The sequence below is a fragment of the Ambystoma mexicanum genome, chromosome 5p (genome assembly GCF_040938575.1).
Source record: "Ambystoma mexicanum isolate Mex_15411 chromosome 5p, UKY_AmexF1_1, whole genome shotgun sequence".
Classification (NCBI taxonomy): Eukaryota; Metazoa; Chordata; class Amphibia; order Caudata; family Ambystomatidae; genus Ambystoma; species Ambystoma mexicanum.
Genome location: NC_090930.1, coordinates 713,020,309 through 713,042,365, shown reverse-complemented (window position 1 = coordinate 713,042,365; position 22,057 = coordinate 713,020,309). Strand labels below are relative to the sequence as shown.

Genomic DNA, 22,057 nt, shown 5'->3' with positions numbered 1-22,057 from the left:
TTAAAGTGTTTAGGCACTTCACAGAAGGCTCCCTATATGCGATCCAGCATTAGGCCTTGGCGAATGGCATGGGCAAACTCCCAACCACACAAATCACCCACTTAGCATTAGGGGTGTCATAGTATTAGTTTTATAACGGTACGATAAACTTCTTGCCAAATGACGGTATATCATGGTTATCGCGGTATAGCAGGCGGAGTTAACTAATCTTAAATATTTTCTAAAAGGTCACAAATTGTCAGATTTATCATCACAAACAAAACCAGGCACACAGAGCCAGAATTGGGGTTTTCAACATACTTTCCACTGAAATGCCACCCCTTGCTTCCACCAAACACAAACACACATGTGGAGAGGAGGAGGGGGAGGGGGGCCTGCTGCAACTGGGAAAGTAAACTGATAGCTTTTCTTAAGTGGTCATTTAGGCTTTTAGCTCCCCCACTGGCTATTGGGGAAGATGAAAATGTTGCCATCTTTATAACCTGCATGCCACAGATCAATGGAGGATGATGGTAGTATAAGCTTGTGTGCATACACACACACACGCGCACGCTCTCTTTACGTTACAGCCTTTAGTTTACATGCGGGCCAACATGTTACCCTTTGGTATGACAGTAGGGAATACCCACAGAGATTAGTGAATTTCACAGTGTGACTTATTATATGTAAATTCAATGATAGAACCGGGGAAATCCTCCATTGTCATATGTTTAGCAAACATTATCCATTATAAATATATAAACCCCAAAGCCGCCAACCCAAAGTAAACCCTTTTCCTTCTTGGCACTGTATTTATTCTTCCTATTGCTAACATATTGATTTTGTGTCAGGCACGTGTGGTTTATGGAATGGCATTAAAAACTGCTCCAACTGAAACTACTTTGCAGATGGCACATGCAACAGTGCAAGACCAAGACTGCGCAGAACTTGCTTACTGCTGCCTTTCCAAATCAGATTGAAAAGCACACTTAACGGTATAAACGGTATACCGGTATAAACAATGTAACGGTTATTATTGTTTTATTGAGTGGTTCACGGTATCTTTTTTTTTTTTTTTAAAATATTTATTTTAAACAGGCAGGTTTAAGCAATACAAAACGATCAATTCCGACAAATGGCATAAAGAAGATACAGTAGATTGTTCACCCCCTCCCACCCTCGTGTCTTAACATTCCTCTTCTTCCCGTTGCCACTGGGAGTTATCTTCCTGTAGAGTCCTCCTGGCTATTTGGGGCTTGTATGTCAGGGCTGGATAATTCCGATCAAAGTCTAGGAGTGGGCCCCAAATGTTTTCGAAGCGATGTAGGCGGCCTGCCCCGGCAGCCGTCACCTTCTCTGCGATTAAGATGTCCCAGATTTTAACCCACCAGAAGGGCATTAGCGGTCCTTCTACTGTTTTCCAAGTGCGAGCTATTACGTTTCTGCCCGCCAATAGGCATTGGGATAGCAGTTTGGCCATATGGCCAGATCTGGGGTAGATTCCGGGGACTGGGGCTCCCAGGAGGATGGGCTCGGGCTCCAGGGGAAGTCGCACCTGAGTGATGTCTGTGATTGTTGCTAGGCATTGTTTCCAGAAAGCCTGGGCCTTCGGGCATGACCACCACATATGAAGGAAAGTCCCTACTTGGCCACATTGCCTCCAGCAATTCGGGTTGAGTGTGGGGTTCATATGGTGTAGCCTTAGGGGAGGATAATACCAGCGGAGGAGGATTTTATAGGCGCCTTCCCTGTTCGTAATGCAAGATGAAGAAGTATGAGCCCGCGACCAAATGTCAACCCACAGCTGGTCTTCGACTGGGCGGCCCAGGTCTGCTTCCCATTGGGCCATATACCGGGTTTTAGAGACTAGGAAGTCAGTTTGGAGGCGTTTGTATAGGGTGGAGATGCTCCCCCTAGTTGGGAGGTCAATTAGAGTCAGTTCCATGGCTGTGGGGGGGCGGGTGGCAGCTTGGCGGGTCTGTGGATGGGAGCACCAGTGGCGCAGCTGAATGTATGTAAATCTGTCCTGCTCACGAAGTTGGAAGAGTTCCTTACATCGCCTAAAGGTGCAGGGCTGTCCTCTTTCGAAAAGTTGGCCCAGGGTCACCAGGCCTCCCGCTATCCAGGATCTGAAGTTTCGGGTGGCCCAGCCAGGCGCAAAGGCCGGGTTCAGGAACACCGGTGAGGAGGGGCTAAGTCCCACTGGGGTTTTCTTTTGTTTCAGCGCTTTGTCCCAGGTAGCCACCGTGTGTTTGGTGGACCTCAGGAGGTTCTGCCACTGGCGGCGCTCGGAGGGATTGATATGTGGGAGAAAACGTAGCGGGAGCGGCAGTTGCGCCTGTTCAAGATCCACCCATCTCGGGCGGTTGGTAAGTATCTGCCATGTTCGAATACAGGCTAGTTGGGCCGCCAACTGATATTTTTGTAGGTCTGGGACTCCGAGGCCACCTAGTTTAGTATTGCCCAGCATCGTGGTCCTAGGGATTCTGGGCTTTCTCCCTTTCCAAATGAACCGTGACATTTCCTTCTGCAGATTCTGAAGGGCCGGTGCCGGGATTGGTACTGGGAGCGAAGAGCAAGCATATAGAAACCTCGGCAGCAAGTTCATTTTACAGGCCGTGATACGACCCATCAGTGAGATTTCTTGCGCCGTCCACCGTTTTAAGTCCGCCACGAGTTCCGTGAACAGTGGGGGAAAGTTTGCCCGGTAGACTTCCCCCGGGTCAACTGGGATCTGGACCCCTAGATAGCTGATGCTCTTAGTTGACCATTGTATCGGGCATAGTGGGACCAGGGCCTCCCGCATCTCCCGGGAAAGGGCCACCCCCATGGCAGCTGATTTCTGAAAGTTGATGGCAAAGCCGGTGACCTTTCCATAGCTCTCTATCTCAGCTAGGACCTGAGGGAAGGAAGTGCGAGGTTCTGTGATGGTTAGTAAGACGTCGTCTGCATATAGGGCCAGTTTATGGTGTGATGTGTTCGATTGGAAGCCCTTGATTTCCGGGTTTCGCCTGATCCGTTGGGCGAATGGTTCCATGATTAGTGCAAAAAGCAGTGGCGACAACGGGCAGCCCTGTCTGGTTCCACAGGTCAGGCCAATAGGGGAAGAAAGGATGCCATTGACTCTGAGAAAGGTTTTGGGCGCAGAATAGTTAGCCAGAGTCATGGCGCAGAACTCTGGGCCAAAGCCAAAGGCCTCGAGAGTAAGCCTCATGAAGTTCCAGTCCACTTTGTCAAAGGCCTTAACTGCGTCCAGGGCCAGGAGTACCAGTTCCCGGGAGTCTCGGGAGGCCAGCTCCACCAGGTTTAAAGCTCTGCGAATATTATCAGCTGTAGAACGGTGTGTGATGAAGCCACTCTGGTCGGCGTCGATTATCTCTGGTAGGATCCGGGACAGGCGGGTTGCTAGGATTTTGGAGTATATGTTGGCGTCTATATTGAGCAGAGCAATCGGTCTGTAGGACGCAGGATTCTTTGGGTCGCCGCCAGGTTTAGGCAGCAGGACGGTGATTGATTCTTGCATTGACGGGGTTATAGTGCCCGTGGTTCTAAATGAATTAAAGAGCTGTACCAGGGGTGGGAGGAGTTGTGGTTTGAAAATTTTATAAAATCTTGTCGTGTAGCCATCCGGGCCGGGGGCTCGAGACTTGAGGGATTTTATCGCCTCATCGACTTCTTCGCCGGTGATCGGGGCTTCCAGCGAGTCCCGGGCTGCGTCCTCCAGTCGGGGGAGCGCCGCGCTTTGCAGGTATTCCCTCTGTTCTTCGGCCTTCCGAGGCGGGGCGGCCATTACCTGGGTCAGGTGGGCCGATGCAATTCGAAGCTTGTCGTGATCTAAGTATTGCGTCTTGCCCTGCAGGTCCCGTAGGCCCACGATTGTGTTATTTCTTCTTATCTTAGCGAGTTTAGCCACCAGTAGTTTGTTTGCTTTATTATTTTTGGCATAATAGAACTGTTTGGCTTTCGTCATTTGATGGGCGGTGTGTTCCGCATAGTGGGCTTCAATTTTCTGTTTTGCTGTCCGGAGAGCTCGCTGCATTTTAGGGGTCCAGCCTTTTTCCTTGTGGGTTTTTTCTGCCCTCTCCAGTTCTTCTTCCAGGGCCTGACGAGTTCGTTGTTTATGTCTATGATAGGCTGCCCCTTTGGCAATCAGTTCTCCCCGCAGCACTGCCTTCATTGCATCCCAGGTGTTAGCTAAGGAGGTATCTCCGCTGGGGTTTTCCTTGAAGAAATTGACGATTGTGGTTGCGATAGCGTCTCTGAGTGGCATCTCATTAAGGATGGGGTCGTATAGTGTCCATCTACGTCTCTGGGGATCAGGGGGACCCTGAACTCGGAGTTCCAAGGTGACCGGTGCGTGATCGGATAGGATTCTGGAGCCTATGGTCACCTCTTCAGTGAAGGCGAAGATTTGCGGGGAAATTAGCAAGAGATCTATCCTGGAGAATGTCCGGTGAACATAAGAATAGAAGGAGAAGTCTTTTTCAGATGGGTGGAGCACTCTCCATGAGTCCACCACCCCCAAAGTCCTGAACAAGCGCAGAAGGGCTAAGGCCGTGGCGAAGTCTCCGGGGGAGGGTGGGTGCGATTTGTCCTTTACGGGGTCCGGGACCCCATTAAAGTCCCCACCGATCACTATCTGGCCCTCCAGAAAGGGAGAGAGAGTTGTGGTGAGCGAATCATAGAAGGGTGCTTGGCCTAGGTTCGGCGCGTATACGGAGACCAGGGAGAACAGCTGTCCTGCCAGCAGGCATTTCACCGCTATGTAGCGTCCCTCCGGGCAGCTTATGGTGTCTAGAATCTGGGGATTCAGCCCTCTCCGGAACAGGATTGCAGTGCCACCTCGCTTGGAGTTGCCGGATGCGAAGAGTTGCTTTGGAAAGTCACGAGAGTGTAGGCGGCTGAAGTCTGCCGGTAGCAGGTGAGTTTCCTGTAGCATGGCCACGGCGGCGGCCTCGTTCTGGAGTTTTTGTAGAATTGATTTGCGTTTGGCCGGTGAGTTCAGGCCCCTGACGTTTAGAGAGACGAACTTCCAGGATTGCTGTTCCGGAGCGGGACCTGGGGTCGCTGATGAAGCTTGTGGGAGGGGGGGAGCCACTGGAGGATCAGCCATTATGTCGTGGGAGATGTGACCATCCGTTAACCTGCTTCTGAAATTTTTGCTCAGACCACCAACGGGAGGTCCAAGTTTTAACTGGGGGTAGGGGACCCATTATGGGGTTGGGCCCTCCCCTGGCCAACGGGGCCGTAAACCAAGGAATAGCCAACATGGCTGGAAACGTAAGTGGTTTGCTCCAAGGACTCATAGGTGGAATGTACCTTGAAGCTGGGCATGGGCCGTGGGGGAGAGGCCCGCTGCATCGGGGATGAAATCCATCCGTGTTTTCAAGAGAAGCGATTGGTTCCGCTGCGCCAGGATCGCTGAGCTGGGTCACAGGGGTCGGAGGGGTCCCTTGCGGGGTCGTTCCAGGTTATCTTTTCCTCCTAAATCTCGGAACCCTCGACCATGTATTTTGTTTGGACCTAGGGGAGGCTGTGAGGTCCGAGTCAATTGCCGCTTCAGTGGCCTGTGCGGGCGAGGAGTCAGTGGGGGCCGGCTGCAATATACTTCCAGCGTCATCTAGGTGACTGATCCTGCGTATGGTGCCCTTGTAGGAGAATTGCAAGGCTGTAGGAAAGAGCCATTTATAGCGAACCTTTTGGGCTTGAAGGAAGGTGGTTAGTGGGCGAAGGGCTCGCCTTTTTTGAAGGGTCAGCGGAGATAGGTCTTGGTAAATTTGAAGGGGAGTCCCTTGGAAGGTGATTTCATTCTCAGAGCGACTTATTGCTGATATGGCTTCCTTAGTTGTATAGAAGTGCACCCTGGTGATCACATCAGGAGGTCCGTCTGACTCAACTCCACGGCGAGGGTTTAGTCTGTGAGTGCGATCCAGTAGCAACAGTGAATCCGCCATATCTGGGAGGAGAGACTGAAAGAAGAGGCCCACGTATCCGGCAAGCTCTTGGTCTGGAACCGACATAGGGACCCCTCGAATGCGAAGGTTATTGCGCCGGGCTCTGTTCTCCAAGTTTTCCTGCTTATACTCCAGGATTTCGCATTTGTCTTGCAAAAGCCCGACGGAGCGCTGAATCTCCGACAGGGAAGAGGCGTGGTCCTGGGCTCGGTCCTCAATCTCCCCCACTCTTTGTTCTATCTCCGAGACCCTTTTGTCGGTGGTCTCCAACTTGGCCGTAAGTTCCGACATACATGATCGGAATTCGGTTTTAATGTCAGCCATGAAATCTCGAATGTCCTCTTTAGTTGCTAACGGTCCCCTGTTGTCCTGAGATTCTTGTGAGGCGGGGGGAGGGGTGTCCAGTTTCTTTGCTCTGTCGGATGACATTAGCATTGTCGCTATGTCCGAGGACTTGCCTAGACATGGCGTGGTCCAGCAAGCGTGGGTCAGGGACCACAGGTAGTCTGTCCGCAGTAGTGGCGATGGCTTAAGGGTAGCCTGGGTCCCTCTAGGGGCTAGAATGGGTGTTCCGATGTCCTGGTTGCACGTAGGGGCTTCTGGTGCATTAAGATGTCGTCCCGGTCTCACTGGAATGGTGGGTGTGGGCCGGGGCGCCCCAGGAAGCAAACGAAGGGACGAGCGGGAGCAGATCAGGTGCCGGGGCCCGCTAGTTCAGGCCTAGCTCTCATGAAGGAGGGCGCGGGTCCAGATCGCCACGGGCGCCCGCCGGATTCCTGGTGGTCGTGCTGGCAGTGCAGGGTTGCTCGCCTCCGAACTCTTCGGTCCCAGCCCCCTCCTCCAGAGTGACGGCGGGGCGTAGCGGAGGGCGAGAGCCGGGGGACCGCCGCTGCGCGGTGAGGTGCGCCCCCGGTGTGTTTGAGGTGGCTGCAGGTCTTCCTCTCCCGGGACAGAGGCGGATGCAAAAGGGGGGGGGGGGGGCCCGGGGCCCGAGGCTCCTACCTCGTCTCCCGCCGCCTGGGAAGTCAGCCGGGTCGCCGGTGCGCTCAGGGGTCCATCTGAAGAGCTCCGATGATGAGGCCGCGTCTCGGCCGTCGTCGCTGGGTCCCGTCCGCCATCTTGGATTGCGCGGCGGAGGGGCCGCGAAATGCAGGCGGTCCGATCTTCGTTGTCTCGGTAAATCTGGGCTCCGGCAGCTCAGCGGCGGGGCTCCGGACCCTCCCACGTCCCCTCATCGAGTTGGGATCCAAAACGCTGCCTGGGAACCTTCATAAGCTGGGATGCAGCGGGCTTCCCACGGAGGCCATCAAGGAGGCGACTGCATAGTCCGCGCTCCAGGCCACGCCCTCCGGTTCACGGTATCTTTAATGGTATACCTTAATACCGTTACATCCCTACTTAGCATCACAGGATTAACACAAGGCTAAATGTAGCTTATACCCAAGCCAACACAGTACCTTAGGAGAAAAGAAAAGCTTCTGGGTGGATGCCTTCAGGATGCACCAGCACACAACCCGGTGCCTGGATTCTTGGTCTGGAGACAGAAGAAATGGACACTGAATGGGAACTTGCGGCACAGTTGCCAGAGGAGGCTTCCAGCAAAGGAATCTTCACAGTTTATCACGTCTCTGTGCATTTGGCACCTTTTAACAGGAGCCAGATGAAGACCGATTATCGCTGGTCTGATTCTCTTCATTCTCTCGGTCCTGCACTCTGATGAGGGGACTTCAGGGATTACAATCGTGTCTCTGGGGTTTCAGCAGGAGTCCACCAAAGTTTCAGCTGGATTCTGTCTTCGGATGACCATGCACTGCACTCGAAGGATGGCTCCTTTTGCAGGTCTTGAGAAAAGTGCGTCTCACCATCCTATGTTTAGGAGTCTTCATTTTGGGGACTCCCTCTCCCCCCCCCCCCGGGTTGGATTGAAGCAAGGGTTACATCGGGCTCCTGTTATACAGCAGACTCTCTGGTCGCTGGAAATCATTACAGCTGTCTTTTCTTCATCTTCCTCTTTGGATTTGGTTCCAGTGGTCGACTTGTCAGCAGCCTCCAGATCTGGAGTATTTATCAGGAACTACAGCACAACCTCTGCAAACTCTCCCTGCAGTTTACAGAAATGGGCGGTCTTGCTGTCCAACCAGGACAGCTAGATCCACAGTGGGAACGTGTTCCTTTCAGGCAAGGTGAAAGAAAGAGCTGCAGTGTTGTGGACTCCTCCCACGCTTCCTGCCTTCCCAGACACCCTGGAGCCTTTGCGGGGAATACAAAGGATTCCTGCCAAAGACAAAACTTGAACCAAGGTTTTCCCCACCTAGAATGGCAGAAGACTACCTAGGAAACAAGCAAATGAGAAATGGAGAAAAAAGAAGGAGCTCACCTAGCAGAATGGTGACCCTTCTGTGCATTACTGAGGCTTATTTGACAGCCTGCGAGTAATAATGACTAAAAAAGTCATAAAGGTAGTTTTACTGCCACCAGCCATTTAAGTAAACTTGTAATTGTAACAAAAATGTTACCCGGTTAAGTAAGAACGGGGATACATAGTACCCCCCCCATTCCCTGTCCCCCAAGCACTCCACATAAGATGGGGTGTGCTGGCTTGCTGAAATTAATGTAAAGGGGAAGGGAAGCCCACTTTACTTCTTGGGAACAGTGGTTGAACCAAGAAATAAGAGAAATTTAAAGTAAGCCACTGCATTTAAAATGTGTGTGCTACCATAGTACTTTACTGTCAGTCCAAAGTTATAGGAAACTATAACTCCAATCACACACTATGGCCAGACATAAAAACGTCAGCAATAAAAAGAGCAAACGACTAGTTGAGAGAGGAAAAATATTCCCACTCACCTAGGGGATAAGGGAAAAATAATCACTAAATCCAGCAAAAAGTACTGGGGTTGGCAGAAGTCATCACTGAAATGAAAATCTACCTAACAGACGTCGACCTGGGCATGTCTGATACCATCCCTATCGTGATGTGTAGTGTACACAAGATTCCTCAAGTGTTGAGGTCCCCCTGGTTGTTTTATTTTGCAATGAGGGAGCCTGAAGAGAATGCGTGAGTGAGTACAGAAGAATAGACAGCGTTAGATGTCTATGTTCCTTCAACTCCAAGGAGGGGAGTAAGGGTGTGTGCATGTGAATATAAGCACCAGAAATATGATTATGGTGAGGATACCAAGGTGTCACTATTTGCACTGCACTGTAAGGTGCTTTGCGTAATTGCCAAAATACAAGAATACAAAGAGAAACGGTTTCTCAGAACTGAAAGTCTGAAGGACTAGTCGGTTTCCCCATAAAAAGGAGCTGGAAGTGAAGCTGAAGTCTTAACTCTGCTTCAAAAGGTCAAGGCGGGTTAAAACATAAGCAAAAATAAGGCTGTCCCACTAAAACAATGGAGGAAAAGGTGCAAAAGAAAAATCTCTTTCCTAACACTAGCACTTTTTAAACAGAAGATATATAGAATCTATGTTTATTTGTGAAAAACATCTTCACTTTTCTCTTTTTTTACCAAATTAAGCAAAAAACGTAGCAGAGTACACCTTTGCATATGGCACTCGGTCACAATTCTCGTCCAGTGAACAGACATTTTAATGCATTTTTTGAAGGCTTTGTTGTCTTGCAAGATGCAGAGTCTCTTTGGTAAGGCATGCCAAAAATTGGTTGCCAGGAATGAGAAAGCAGGCCATCTTTCACATTTCCAGTTAAAGCTTGCGATAGTTGCCAGAGACGCATACAATTATATTATGGAAAACTAAATCATGACATTTTTCTGTACTCTCGGTTGTATAGAGACACAAACCATGCTCCAAGTTCATGTTTTTTCCAACATGTACCATAAAGATCAAATTAAGAAATTGTTAACATCTCATTTATTCCCTCAATCAACATTTCAAATGGGATAAGCATGCTTTGGGGAGAACGGGTCGAAACAAAAAGGCAGAGCCCATCATCTTTTAGTTTTGATCCTATAGATAGATTCCATTAATTAGAAAATTGGACGGAAATATGCAGACAGTAATATCTCTACACTTTGTTGTTGTTGGATAAATGCAGACTTTATACCATAGTCTCAAATGTTTCTTCCTTACCTGTACTGGTGATAGTTATACTCTCCTCTGAGTTGTTAGGATCACTTGAATATGAATTTTCCTCTTGCTTTACTCTTAATAAAACATCTGGTTTGGGAATCGGACCACCTTCCAAGCAAGGCCGGTACTTTATACATGGTTCTCTCTCTTTTTTAATTCGGAAAATGACATCTGGATTGGCAATTGCATAGCCTGTTGAAGTAGAAATGCAGTTTAAGTACACAGGACATGGTTTCAAGGTGTACATATAGTTTTCAAGCAATGGTCTCGCTTATAATAGAGGAGCAGATCTTGGGTTGTAAAACACAGAGGTCAAAAGGTATCATGCATAGGCTTTGATTTAAGCCACATTCTCAAAATCTTTGTGTGATTGTACAATCATAATAAACATTTGTGCCTATGAACACTAAACTAATATTGCTTATAAACCATGCCTGATTTCCTTTCAGTGGCAAGCTATACGTCTACTGGTTGTGCAAGACAATTACTTGTTCAAAAGGGGTATTCTCCTTTCCTTTAAAGTGCAATAGCGGGCTTCAAGGGGCCTAGAACACCATGGAATTATTTCTCTTGTGGTTCAAAACATAAGAAAAATACTTGCACAAATGTCTGAAGCACTGCACACACTTAGAATCGAAGAACTAGAACATGACTATTGCAGTCAACAGGCTTCCTCCGGATACATTTCTGAGGGGAAGAGGACTAGAATAGAGCAAGTTTATTTTGATTTTGAGATAGAATATGTTACAACACACTGAAGTACACTTTAATACACAAAGCCTTGGGCACCCCGAGATGCCAAGGAAAGATGGCTCACTTCTTGGATTCATACCTTTTTCCAGGATCCCCTTGACAACAGGTTCTCCTTTCTTCAATAGGTAAGGCTTTGTTCCCGAGCTGTGTAACACCACCTGAATCTCCCCTCGATAGTCAGGGTCTACAACGTCCACTGCAACATCAAGAGAATATCGCCAGGCTAGGCCAGATTTTGTTGCCAACCCATGATAGCTGCCCTGGGGAGGAGAAATGTTAACCCCAGTGGGAATCGGCTTCCTTTCCCTAGTAGGGAACTCCATTTCCTTGAGACTGAAGAAGTCCAAACCAATAGTCTGGGGAGTAGCCTTTGCTGATAGTTTAGCTAAGGTGTTAAACTGTTCACTGGCATGGGTCCGAACCTTGAACAGAGCTGTTCGAATTCCACTTCTCACACCACTCCTGGTAAGTCAGATATAGGAGACGGACACAAGGACAAACAAGAGGTTTTATTTTTAAATTAAAGAAAACCTCTTCTACTGCTAAGAGGAGTTCCCTATTCTAGACAACAACAAAACAAAAATGGTGGCTCATCAGGATATCCAACAAATAAACTTGGTCCTCTGTCAAACCTACCCTATCATCTGCCCTACCACTATGGAAAGAAAGAAAGACAATGCAAGTTTTCATTTAGAATAGGATTACTCTCCCCCTTGGTTAAATATGTGGTTGCTAATTTTCTGCCCCGCCCCACAAAGAGTTCTCAAAGGTCTTCTCCAGCTCTGGTCAAGATAGTTTCAACAAACAAAGGTGTGGTGTTTTTCTGGCACAACTGCTTTACCAGCTACAGTTTCTGGTTCATCCTCTCCTAGGGGATGTATTAAACGGAACTGTTGGGTAAGATTTTCATCTTTATGATCAATCTTCCTGACCTGTGTCAACCCCAGAACCTTTTGCTTGGACTTGGTAATTATTTTAACTTGTCCCCAGGTGAGCTGGAATCTCCCCCCCCCGCCCCCCTCACGTAGTCTTTTATTATTTTTATGGGTGACCTTTTTAGGTCTCTCCATAGTGTATGATTGGAGTTCTAGTTTCCTATAACTTTGGACTGACTAATGTACTAAAGCATTTTGAATGCAGTGTCCTCCTTTTTAATTCTCATATTATTTCTTGGGTGAACTACTGTTACCAAGACGCAAAGTGGATTCACATCCCCTTTACATTGATTTAAGTGAGCCAGCACACTGCGGGGAAGGGGGGGATAAAATGTATCCCCTTTCTTACTTACCTGGTAACATTTTTGTTACAAATGCAAGTTTCCTTTTTTTATTTAATTTTTTTTAAAACTTGTATTTATTGGTGGACGTTTACAGCAGGCACAATCAGTAAAGTACATGTTATTCAAGTTACAAAGACACATCACTCATACACATTGGCAAATGATAAATTAGGGTATAGTGTACTCCATCATTAGGTTACATCAGTATCACTCGGTCGGGGTCACTCCCAAGGGAGCGCCGAGGAAAGGCGATCCTGGGTCGCTTTCAGTTTGCCTCATAAGGTAACTACAGAATGCTGACCATAGATTTTTCGGGCGTGACTGCATCGGAAGAGAGTTAATGTATTCCTCGTCACAGGTCTGGGTCCAGGTGAGTGCATTCAACCACATTTTAAAGGCGGGGGATGGGGGAGGGGGAGCATTAACAACACTGAAGAATAGATTTCGTGGCTACCATACAGCTTACATTCAAGAACTTTAACATCTACCTGACCCCTGTATCGGTCCACATCCCAAACAGCACTCCAAGCGGGTCAGGGCCTACAGAGGAACCTATGACCTCGGAGAGAGCCCGTAGTATCTCGTCCCAGAAGCCCCTGAGCCCACCGCATGAACAGAACATGTGCATGTGATCAGCTCCCTCCGTTCGGTATCTAGGACAGGTGTGCATTTGGTTCCAGGTGAACTTGGTAAGTTTATAAGGAGTATAGTATAATCTATTCAATAGTTTATATTGCATGCAGCGGAACTGAAAGTTAAGGGAGACCCTACGTGTATGAGAGCACGTTTCTTCCACGTCGTCTGGGATCTCTATGTCCCATTCCGTACGTGCTTTAGGGTGCAGATCTGGGGATTTCGCTAGCAGCATCTTATGTAAGGAGGAAACCAACCCCCTGGCCCTGCTCGAATTAACGATGTAATGAAGCTCAGGTGAATCGGGGGTTTGTCTGGGTAGCACGACCACATGCTGCAGACAGCAGAACGGAGTCTGTAGTATTGCAACATTTCCAGTACCGAACCAGAGTGGCCAGGATGCCATGTTTGTGGGGTAATGAACTTCCCGCGAGGAGTCTAACGTGCGTGGGATCAAGCCCAGGGAAGCCCAAGGAAACATCAGATAGGAAGCCATTTGTAGTATGGGCGGAGAGCTAACATTGGGCACAATAGTCGGTCCCATGCAAGCAGTGTGGCCGTAACTGGGTCAGTCATCCACATAGGTACGATGGAGAATTAATGACATAATGTTTACTTCTGCCGCTGCAAGTCTTTCCAGCTTTACATGGGGTGGTGCAGTTGCGTCTGTGTACCAGTGGGTAGCGTATTGGGCCTGTGCAGCAATCCAATACAATGTGAGATTGGGGGGCAGTGGAGCCTCCCCTCATATGGCAACGTCATGTGTACCCACTTTTTACAGACCTCAATGGCATGCCACAAGAACTGAGTGCACATTTTATATAGCTCATCGAAATTACATTTCCGAGGTCAGAAGACCGGCACATTTGCAAAAATGTAAAGAAGTTTAGGGACCAGGATCATTTTAATCAGGCAAAGTTTACCGGCCAGCGATAAAGGGAGTGATCGCCACCTCATTATCCTAGATTCCAAGTATTGCGCCGCGGCCGTATAGTGGTCAGCCAGCAGGGTAGCATTCGACAGCGACACCTGGACCCCCAGGTATCGGATCCCTCCTGGTGACCACCGGAAGGGGTACTCACACATGGGTTGTTGGATAATTCTAGTGAGGGAAAATATCTCAGATTTGGAATAGTTGATGGTGAATCCAGAGAAGGTACCTATTTGAGTAACGTCTCTCAAAATGGGATCTAAATTTGTGGATGGTTTCCTGATGTACAACAAGAATTCATCCGCATATAGCAAGATTAACTCAGGAGTATCTCTTAGGTGTACTCCTCTGCAGGAATGTCGTGGTCTGATATAATCCGCCATTGGTTCGATGACCAGTGCGAAAAGGATGGGGGGTGGGGGAGAAGAGAACAGGCATCCCTGACGGGTGCCTCCAAGTAGTGCGAAGGATGTTGAGGTTAGGGAATTCACCAGGACTTCGCTGTGGGGTTTGTGTACAATAGTTTGATATACTTAATCATATTCAGGCCCATGCACATTTTCTCCAGGACCTCCCACATGTACTGCCATGAGACCATGTTAAAGGCCTATTGGGAATCCAGTGTAACCGCTACCGTTTTAGCGCTTTGATCTATCCTGGCAATCACATTAAAAAGCCTTCTGATGTTAAGAGCTGTCGATCGCCCGGGCACAAAGCCACCCTGGTCGTCATGTACCAGATTTGTCATAATACAATTGCAAGTTTACTTGAATGGCTGGTGGCAGTGGTTTTACCTTCATGACTCACTAGCTGGGGTACCCGGCGTTGCCAGTTTCCTGATCGAGTGGTGTGTCATTTGCACTGGAGGATGTTGCTCTTGTCCTAATATCAGCAAGTCTTGCTTCAGTTTGCTCTGGCATCTCATTTGCCCTGGAGAAAGTTGCTCTTGTCATCTGGTCGGCAAGTCGTGCTGCCGTTTGTTGTGTTTCAGAAGCTCTTGATATTGTTTTTCGCTTTGCATCACATGCAGCTTTTCCAAGTGATGTTTGTTTTTTGTGCAGCATGTTTCAGTCACTGAATGGCTTCAGCACATTTGAGAAAATGTCCAAGAAAGATTAATTGAAAATGCTCTCTTCTCATGAATGAACTTAAGTAAACTGTAAACTTGCCATATCCCATATTTGGAGTAGCGTTTTTTAAATTCCCTTTAAAAATGCTTTAATAAACACTTTCAAACTGGATGCCGTAGCAATACATTTCAAAGGCATAACCAACAAATCGAACATTTTGCTTCAGACACTTTCCCAAATTTTGACACCTTCTAGTACCTACTGTAGTGAATCGGGGTGGGCATCAGTAAATGAGTCTGTTTACGGAGTGAATGTTTTGCACCCAAAACAGACTAGACTATCTACCTACCTAGACAGACAGACAGACAGACAGACAGACACACACACACCCTGCAGAGGATCCAGAGTGTCTGAGAAGGCAGGCAGCACGGGAGGAGTCCAAAACACTGCAGCCTTTTGTCTTTCACCTTGCCTGAAAGGTACCAAGTTCCACTAGGAGGCTGACTATCCTGATTGGACAGCAAAACCGCCACTTTCTGTAAAACTGCAGGGAGAAAAAGTTATGCGGTCTTTCCTGATAAATACTCGGAACCTGGAAGCTGCTCACAAGTCAACCACTGGTGCTGAATCCAAAGAGGAAGATTAAGAAAAGTAATCTGGAGCGATTTCCAATGACCGGAGAGCCTGCTGTATAACAGGAGCCTGATGCAACCCTTCCTTCCAATCAACCTGCGGGTCCCGAATGCGAGGGCTCCTACCCAGAGGCTGGCGAGATCCACTAGTCTCAAAAATATGTGCATTTTGAGCTATTCCATGACATTATACGACCTTGTTGGGCTGCAAACCACCAATACAAGGGAAACTCGAGCCCGAGTGCAGTGCATGCTCTTCCGAAGTACAAAACTTTGGTGTACTTCTGCTGGATCTACAGAAACACGACTCAAATCCCAGAAGTCCTCACCAGAGTGCAGGACCGAGAGAGTGAAGAGAATCCGACCGACAACATTCGTTCTTCATCTGGCTGCTGTGAAAGGCACCAAAATCAAAGGGCCATGAGAATCTGTAAAGAAACCTTTGCTGGAAGCCTCCGCCGACCACTGCTGCTGCAAGTTTCCATCCATTGTCCAGTTCTTTCGTCTCCAGACCAAGAATCCAAGGACCGGGTCCTGTGCTGCTGCATTTTGCAGGCATCAACTCCGAAGCTCTTCTTTTCTCCTAAGGAACTGTGCTGGCTTTGGTAATACTTACCTTAAGTCGTGTGGGGAAAAAAAACAAGGATATAGAAGTAAATGAGGAAGACAGAGGAGGAGAGGGAGAAAGAAAAAGAAGAAACCCATCTAACAACTCTCAGTTTTCCTTGTACACTTGTCATACAGAAAACCAGACAACCACCACTCTGCACAGCAATCCACACGCACTTCACCACACTGCAACAACAGACTAACAACACATAACACAGCACAAGGGAGTTCGCACAGACCCATAAACCACCCTTAAGCTCAGCGAACGGTGCAAACTGTCAACACATCACAATTTCTCTCTTTCCTATTCCCAGCTACACTACTAACCCTTTCTAACCCCCTTTTTTTCCCAAAATCTCCTTTTCAGATCTGCCAGAGCGCCTGGGGACCACTTCGGTGGTTCAAATACCTTTAACATTAACATTGTGTGAAAGGCTGCTGGGATGATATGTGGTTGGGAGTTTGCCCATACCATTTGCCCAAGCCTAATGCTGGAATGCTTATAGGTAGCCTTCTCTGAACTCTGAAGCTAATACATATTGTTAAAGAAGATATCCTCTGGAACTCTGACTTTCCTGCAACTGAACCACGTCCTGACTTGTCTACAGCTGGCTCCTAGACCAATAGGGCCCCTAGAGTCTGCCTCTGAGAAAACTCATGCTATAGACTAGAGAAAGACTACGGCTCAATAGGGCTTTAACATCATTAACGAGACTTTACGAGACATTGGATGCCAAGATGAATTAAAACACTGAATTACTTGAAAATCTTACACAATGTATGGTGGTTCAAAACTGCCACTCTAAAAATCGGTGGAGATGACATTACAAAGGGAGATGTTATTAATCAGGCTGCATCTACTTGCCTGGCCCTGCCTGCACCTGCAAAATTGCTCAATGCATTCACTCTTCCAAAGTCTTCCCACACTTGCACTGGATATATCATTGATTCTAGTCGAGTCGAATCGAATCCCTCGACTCTACAGATAACCCATTCAGTGGATACTTGTGGCGGGTTTAACATCATGCAAAATAGTGAGAGTCCTCCTCTACAGGAAATGGTCAGGAATAGGACTTCATTGATGAGCACCATCAAGACTCTAATGAGCTAGGGCTGCTGTCTGCACTCGCTCCTCCCGAGGATATCGGCCTGGCCCAAACAAACATACAAGCCACTTGCCTACCGTACAGTATATTTACCTACACTAAGCCCCAACCATCCAACAATGAAATGCCAAAGAATTCCAAGAACCATAAACCTCCACCAAAGTTGTCTCAGAGCAGCTGTCGTACATTTATACCATCCTTGACCCTTCCTCCAACTCAAACACAGACCACAAATTTTCAGATCAAGAAAAAAATATGCTGAAATTGCTAAAACCCAAAAAGCGAACAAAAAAAAACCGACATTTATTATGTCTTCAAGATAATCGTCAAATCCTGGTTTTGCTTAGGAGCCACTTGATGGTTTAATACAGGAAGCAGCTGACCTGAACACAGACTGCTGCCCGTAATCCTAGCTGCAAGTTGATATCCGCAAGTAGCCTCATGCAAAGAGGCTGGGAGCGTTGAGACTGCTGCCTGTAACTTTAATTGTAAGTCCCATACTGTTGCAACCCGACTCCCCCACGTGGCCTCATGTTACCAATGAACCCTGTGGCCACCAACCCCACGTTTCTAACTCTTGAGCAACGGCGAACTAAGACTGCATATTCCACCACCCTTAGTAATGTATTGCCAAATACAAAGTTGAACCTGTTAACTAACCCTATTAAAAGGAGCATGAGGCATCTATTCGGACCGTCCCGAGCGGTGTTCCATCAAGAACATCTGTCAAAGACATTCTGGTCAATCAAGATCACGGTACCGTGTCCTACAGAAGTTTCCACTCCCTTCTACTCCTACTCCAATGTAGAGGGGGACGCTTCCAAAGTTTAAAAAAAAAAAAAAAAGAACTATTTTCATTAATTTTACAACATCCAATCAACAAAAAACAAACCCAACAGTAATCCACTGCTTACCCATTACCCTCCGCCCAACTCGAGCCTACTCCACTTGGCCCTCTGCCGTATTATCCTCTAGGGGTACCTCCCCCTCTGTATTCCTGGTGGAATCCTGGTCACTTGGGCAGGCCTGGGTGGACCCAGGCAGTGTGGCTACCAGGTGTCTCCAGGCCACTAGGGTTTCCGCTTCCTCCTCCCCTCCCCTATTGGCCGCTTCGCTCCATACCGCCGTTTCCGCCTCTGCCCATTTCTGGAGATCCTTCCACCAAACCTCTGCCTTTGGTCTGTTACATGCTTATATATGCCAAGTCCTTAAATTTGCTTACGTGTTTCAGTTTTCGCAGTCTAGGAAAACCCCTACCATGCATGCCCACACAGATTCCACGTCTAGTGCAATTCCTTTCTCAGTCAATCGTTGGGCTACTTCCCTCCAGAATTTTCCAATTTCCGGGCATGCCCAGAACATATGTACCATTCCTGCGTTCACTTCCCCACATTTGGGACATGTTTGTATTTCTGCGCTCTTGAATCGAGCAATCCTCTGGGGGGTCATGTACGCTCTGTGAGTTATGTTTAGCTGGATTTGTTGCAGCCTCGCGTTCCTGGACACTTTTTAAATGGTACCTCTGAACCCTCTCCCACAACTCGTCATCCATGAGTACTCTCACTTCCTCTTCCCAGTCCCGTCTCAGCTGGGTCACTTCCTTTCTCACCCTGGACATCAGCAGTTCGTAGATTCGGGAATCCTTGTGTCCCCCCTCTGCAACATCATAAATACTTTCTATGGCCGTATCGGGTTGGTCTTCCAGCACTATTTCAGACCATGTGTCTCTCACCCGCCGTACCAATCAGGTATAAGTGATATACTGCCGTAGGTGTAGTCCTGTATCTTCTACCAGTACATTAAATTCCATCATCTTCCCCTCTTGCCATATATCTCCCATTGTTGCAATACCGACCGGTTCCCAATGCTTATGAATCCTCTTCCTCAGTTTCTCGTCCCCTCCGGTCAATGCACTAGCGGCACTTGTTGAGAACACGGGGTCGGGTTCTCCATGGCCTGGGAAGCTTTACGCCATATCTTCCATCCCAGTTTCAACATCCCCGGGCTCCCTTTTAGCTCTGGTTTGGGCAACCATATCCATTCTTTCAACAAAACAAAAACGGAACACATTCAGACCTCAGCAATCTGGACTCCGATGTGGAGTCTTCAGTTACCCGCTTAACCACATATTGTAAATGACTAGCCAAATAATAGATCTCAAGGTTGGGCAGTTTTATGCCCCCTTTGTCATACATGTTCTGTAGCTTCCACAGGGCTATTCTATTCCTGGTATTATGCCAAATGAAGTCTGTGCACATGCTCTGAAGTTTAACAAAGAATCGCTTCGGAATCATGTATGGTATACTACAAAAAAAGTGTAATAGCCTCGGCAATACAACCATCTTCAAAAGCGCCACCCTCCCCACCATGGCTAGAGGGAGCTTATCCCAGAATCTCCTGCCGTTCTCAATATTTGCCACTGCCTTCTCTGTGTTATGTTTATATTCAGCCTCCACCGTGTGATCAATATCAATCCCCAGGTATCTAAAGGTTCTGGTCTCCCAGGGTATTTGTAGTATTGGTAAGTGTTCCTGCAGAATCCCTTTATATCTCCCCAGGGGGAATATGCACAACTTCTTCGGATTCACTGCAATGCCAGAGAGCAACACAAATCGCTCCATCACTTCTAAGATGTATTGCAGGTTTTCCTCCGGGTACCTCAAGTATAACAGCATATCAGCATACAAGGATATTAAATGTGGCCCACCTTTCATGAAGATTCCCACCTCCTTGTATTGTTGTCTCAGGTATATCACTAAGCGTTCCAGTGCAAGAATGTACAGCATCAGGGACAGGGGCAACCCTATCTGGTGCCCCTACTAAGTTGCCACCTCTCTGAAATAATTTCTCCCGTCTTGACTCTGGCTAGTGGCATCACCCACTTCAGGTATCTGGTCCCCATTCCATATTCTTTCAGGGCTGCCATCAGCCAAGGCCATTTGACAGACTCAAAAGGCCTTCACCACATCTAATGAGACAATTGCAACTTTGTGCGAGTCTCCTTCTGTTTGTTCTATGACACGGTGTAGCCTTCCGAGATTGTCGGATATGCTTCTGTGCAGAACATATCCGGTCTGATCAGGGTGCATAAGTCTGCTTATGACCTGTCTCAGTCTGTTTGCCAACACAGCCGTGAGTATCTTGCTGTCATGGTTAAGCATGGATTGCGGTCTGTACGACCCGCAATCCATGCTCGGCTTATTAGGCTTGAGAAGCGGAATGATGATCGCCTCTCAGGGATTCTGGCAATATCCCTGTTCCGAAAGCTTCATTTACCATTGCCAACAGGGGGGGTGGGAGGAGGGGGAGGGGGAACTGGGTGGGGAAGCACTTCCATCTTACACATTTTGTAAAACTCACTGGGGAGTTCATCTGCTCCCGGGGCCTTACTAGTGGGCAATTGCTCAATCACTGTTTCTTGTTCCTCCAATGTGATTCGAGCATCCAGGGTCTCTCTCTGTTCGGCACTCAATTTAGGTAGGCCAATATCTTCCAGTGTTTCACCATCTCACTCCATTCTCCCCCTTCTACGGCTCCATATAATTGTTTATAGTACTCCAGGAACCCTCCATTCACGCTCTCTTGGGTGTCGATTTGTCTGCCATCCCCCTGTATTGCTCTGATTGTTGGTCTGGGTGGCTAATTTTTATACAACCACACAAGCAAACTTCCCGGCTGGTCTCCTCCCGCATGCTGCATCTCTATGTATTTCTTGTAATTCTAATTACATAATCTCTCCCAGTGCCCTCCACATTCTTGCTGTAATTTACTTATGGTTTCAGCATCTTCCAGGGAGTCATCTCTGCGCATGACTGCCTCTAGTTTCGCCTCTGCCCTCTGCAGCTCCTGCAGTATACCTCCTTGTAGCCCTTTAGATTTAGCTATAGCCGCTCACCACCACCTTACATGCCTCCCATAGGGTGCCAGCCGATTCTACACTTCCAGTGTTATTTTTTAAATATTCTACAATGTCCTTCCTCCCCGCTAAACACCGTCTTTCAATGCTTCGGCTCTGAGCCGCCACATGGGGATCCTAGCTCTAGGAGGCAAATATTGCCATTCTAAGACCAGTGGCGAGTGGTCCGAGAGGACCCTCGCTTTATATTCAGACCTCACTATCTCGCCCGTCATCTCAGCAGAAGCAAACATATAGCCTAGCCGTGTATATACATTTTGTGGGGCCGAATAATGAGAGTAATGTCTATCCTGTGGGTGGTGTAACCTCCATATATCTTCCAGCTTAAAGTCCTCTAGCAGGGTCCTCAAGGTTTTGGCTGTGGGGGTGGGTTTATCCAATTTCCCGTTTGACCTATCCATCCTGGGATCCAATGTGCAGTTAAAGTCCCCACCCCATAAAACGGCCCACCCCCCAGGTACGGGCTAATTCTACTATATAAGGTCTTAAAATAGGCCACTGTATCTTGGTTCGAGGCATATGTATTGATGACACACAATTCTCTATTTTCTATCAATCCCTGTACCGCTACCATCCTCCCGTCAGACTCTACTGTGGACTGCAGTAGCTGGAAGGGGACATGTGGTGCTACCCAGGTAATTACCCCTATAGCGTATGCCTTATACATTGCCCCTACAGTGGTCCCCTTCCATTTCTTCTTTATTACCTCCTGCTTTTCTTTAGTGAGATGAGTTTCCTGTAATAGGGCGATATCTATTTTCTTCCTCCTTAAGTACATCATGATGTTATTCCTCTTCAAGTAACTGTTTAGCCCCCTAACATTCCAGGTTACTATCTTAAGGTATCCCACCTTTCATCCATACCCAGTCCCACCTCCGTCCTCCCTTATCTTCCGCATCATGCGCAGCAGCGCGTGGATGTGAGCTCGTCCACCCCCTTCACAGCCCCAACTTTTGTCCCTCCCTCTAACACCCCAAACTTGTTGCCCAGCTGCATTCCTGGATCTCAGGCGCTCCCGCATTTAGCCCTTTTCTCGGTCTAACCGATACTCCGTACTCTGCGGAGGGACACCGCACTGAAAGTATCCCACCTAAACTACCTGGG

General features: G+C 48.0%; 1 protein-coding gene across 5 annotated transcripts in view; it reads right to left on the bottom strand.

Annotated features, from left to right (window-relative positions):
• The window catches only part of LOC138481145 (zinc finger protein 25-like), a 639,663-nt gene that overhangs the window by 400,929 nt on the left and 216,677 nt on the right, over window positions 1-22,057 (bottom strand). For all 5 annotated transcript variants that reach the window (XM_069613075.1, XM_069613072.1, XM_069613074.1 and 2 more), the window contains exon 4: window positions 10,025-10,216. In XM_069613075.1, the coding sequence (XP_069469176.1) occupies window positions 10,025-10,216 (192 nt within the window). The remainder of the gene's footprint in view (window positions 1-10,024; window positions 10,217-22,057) is intronic.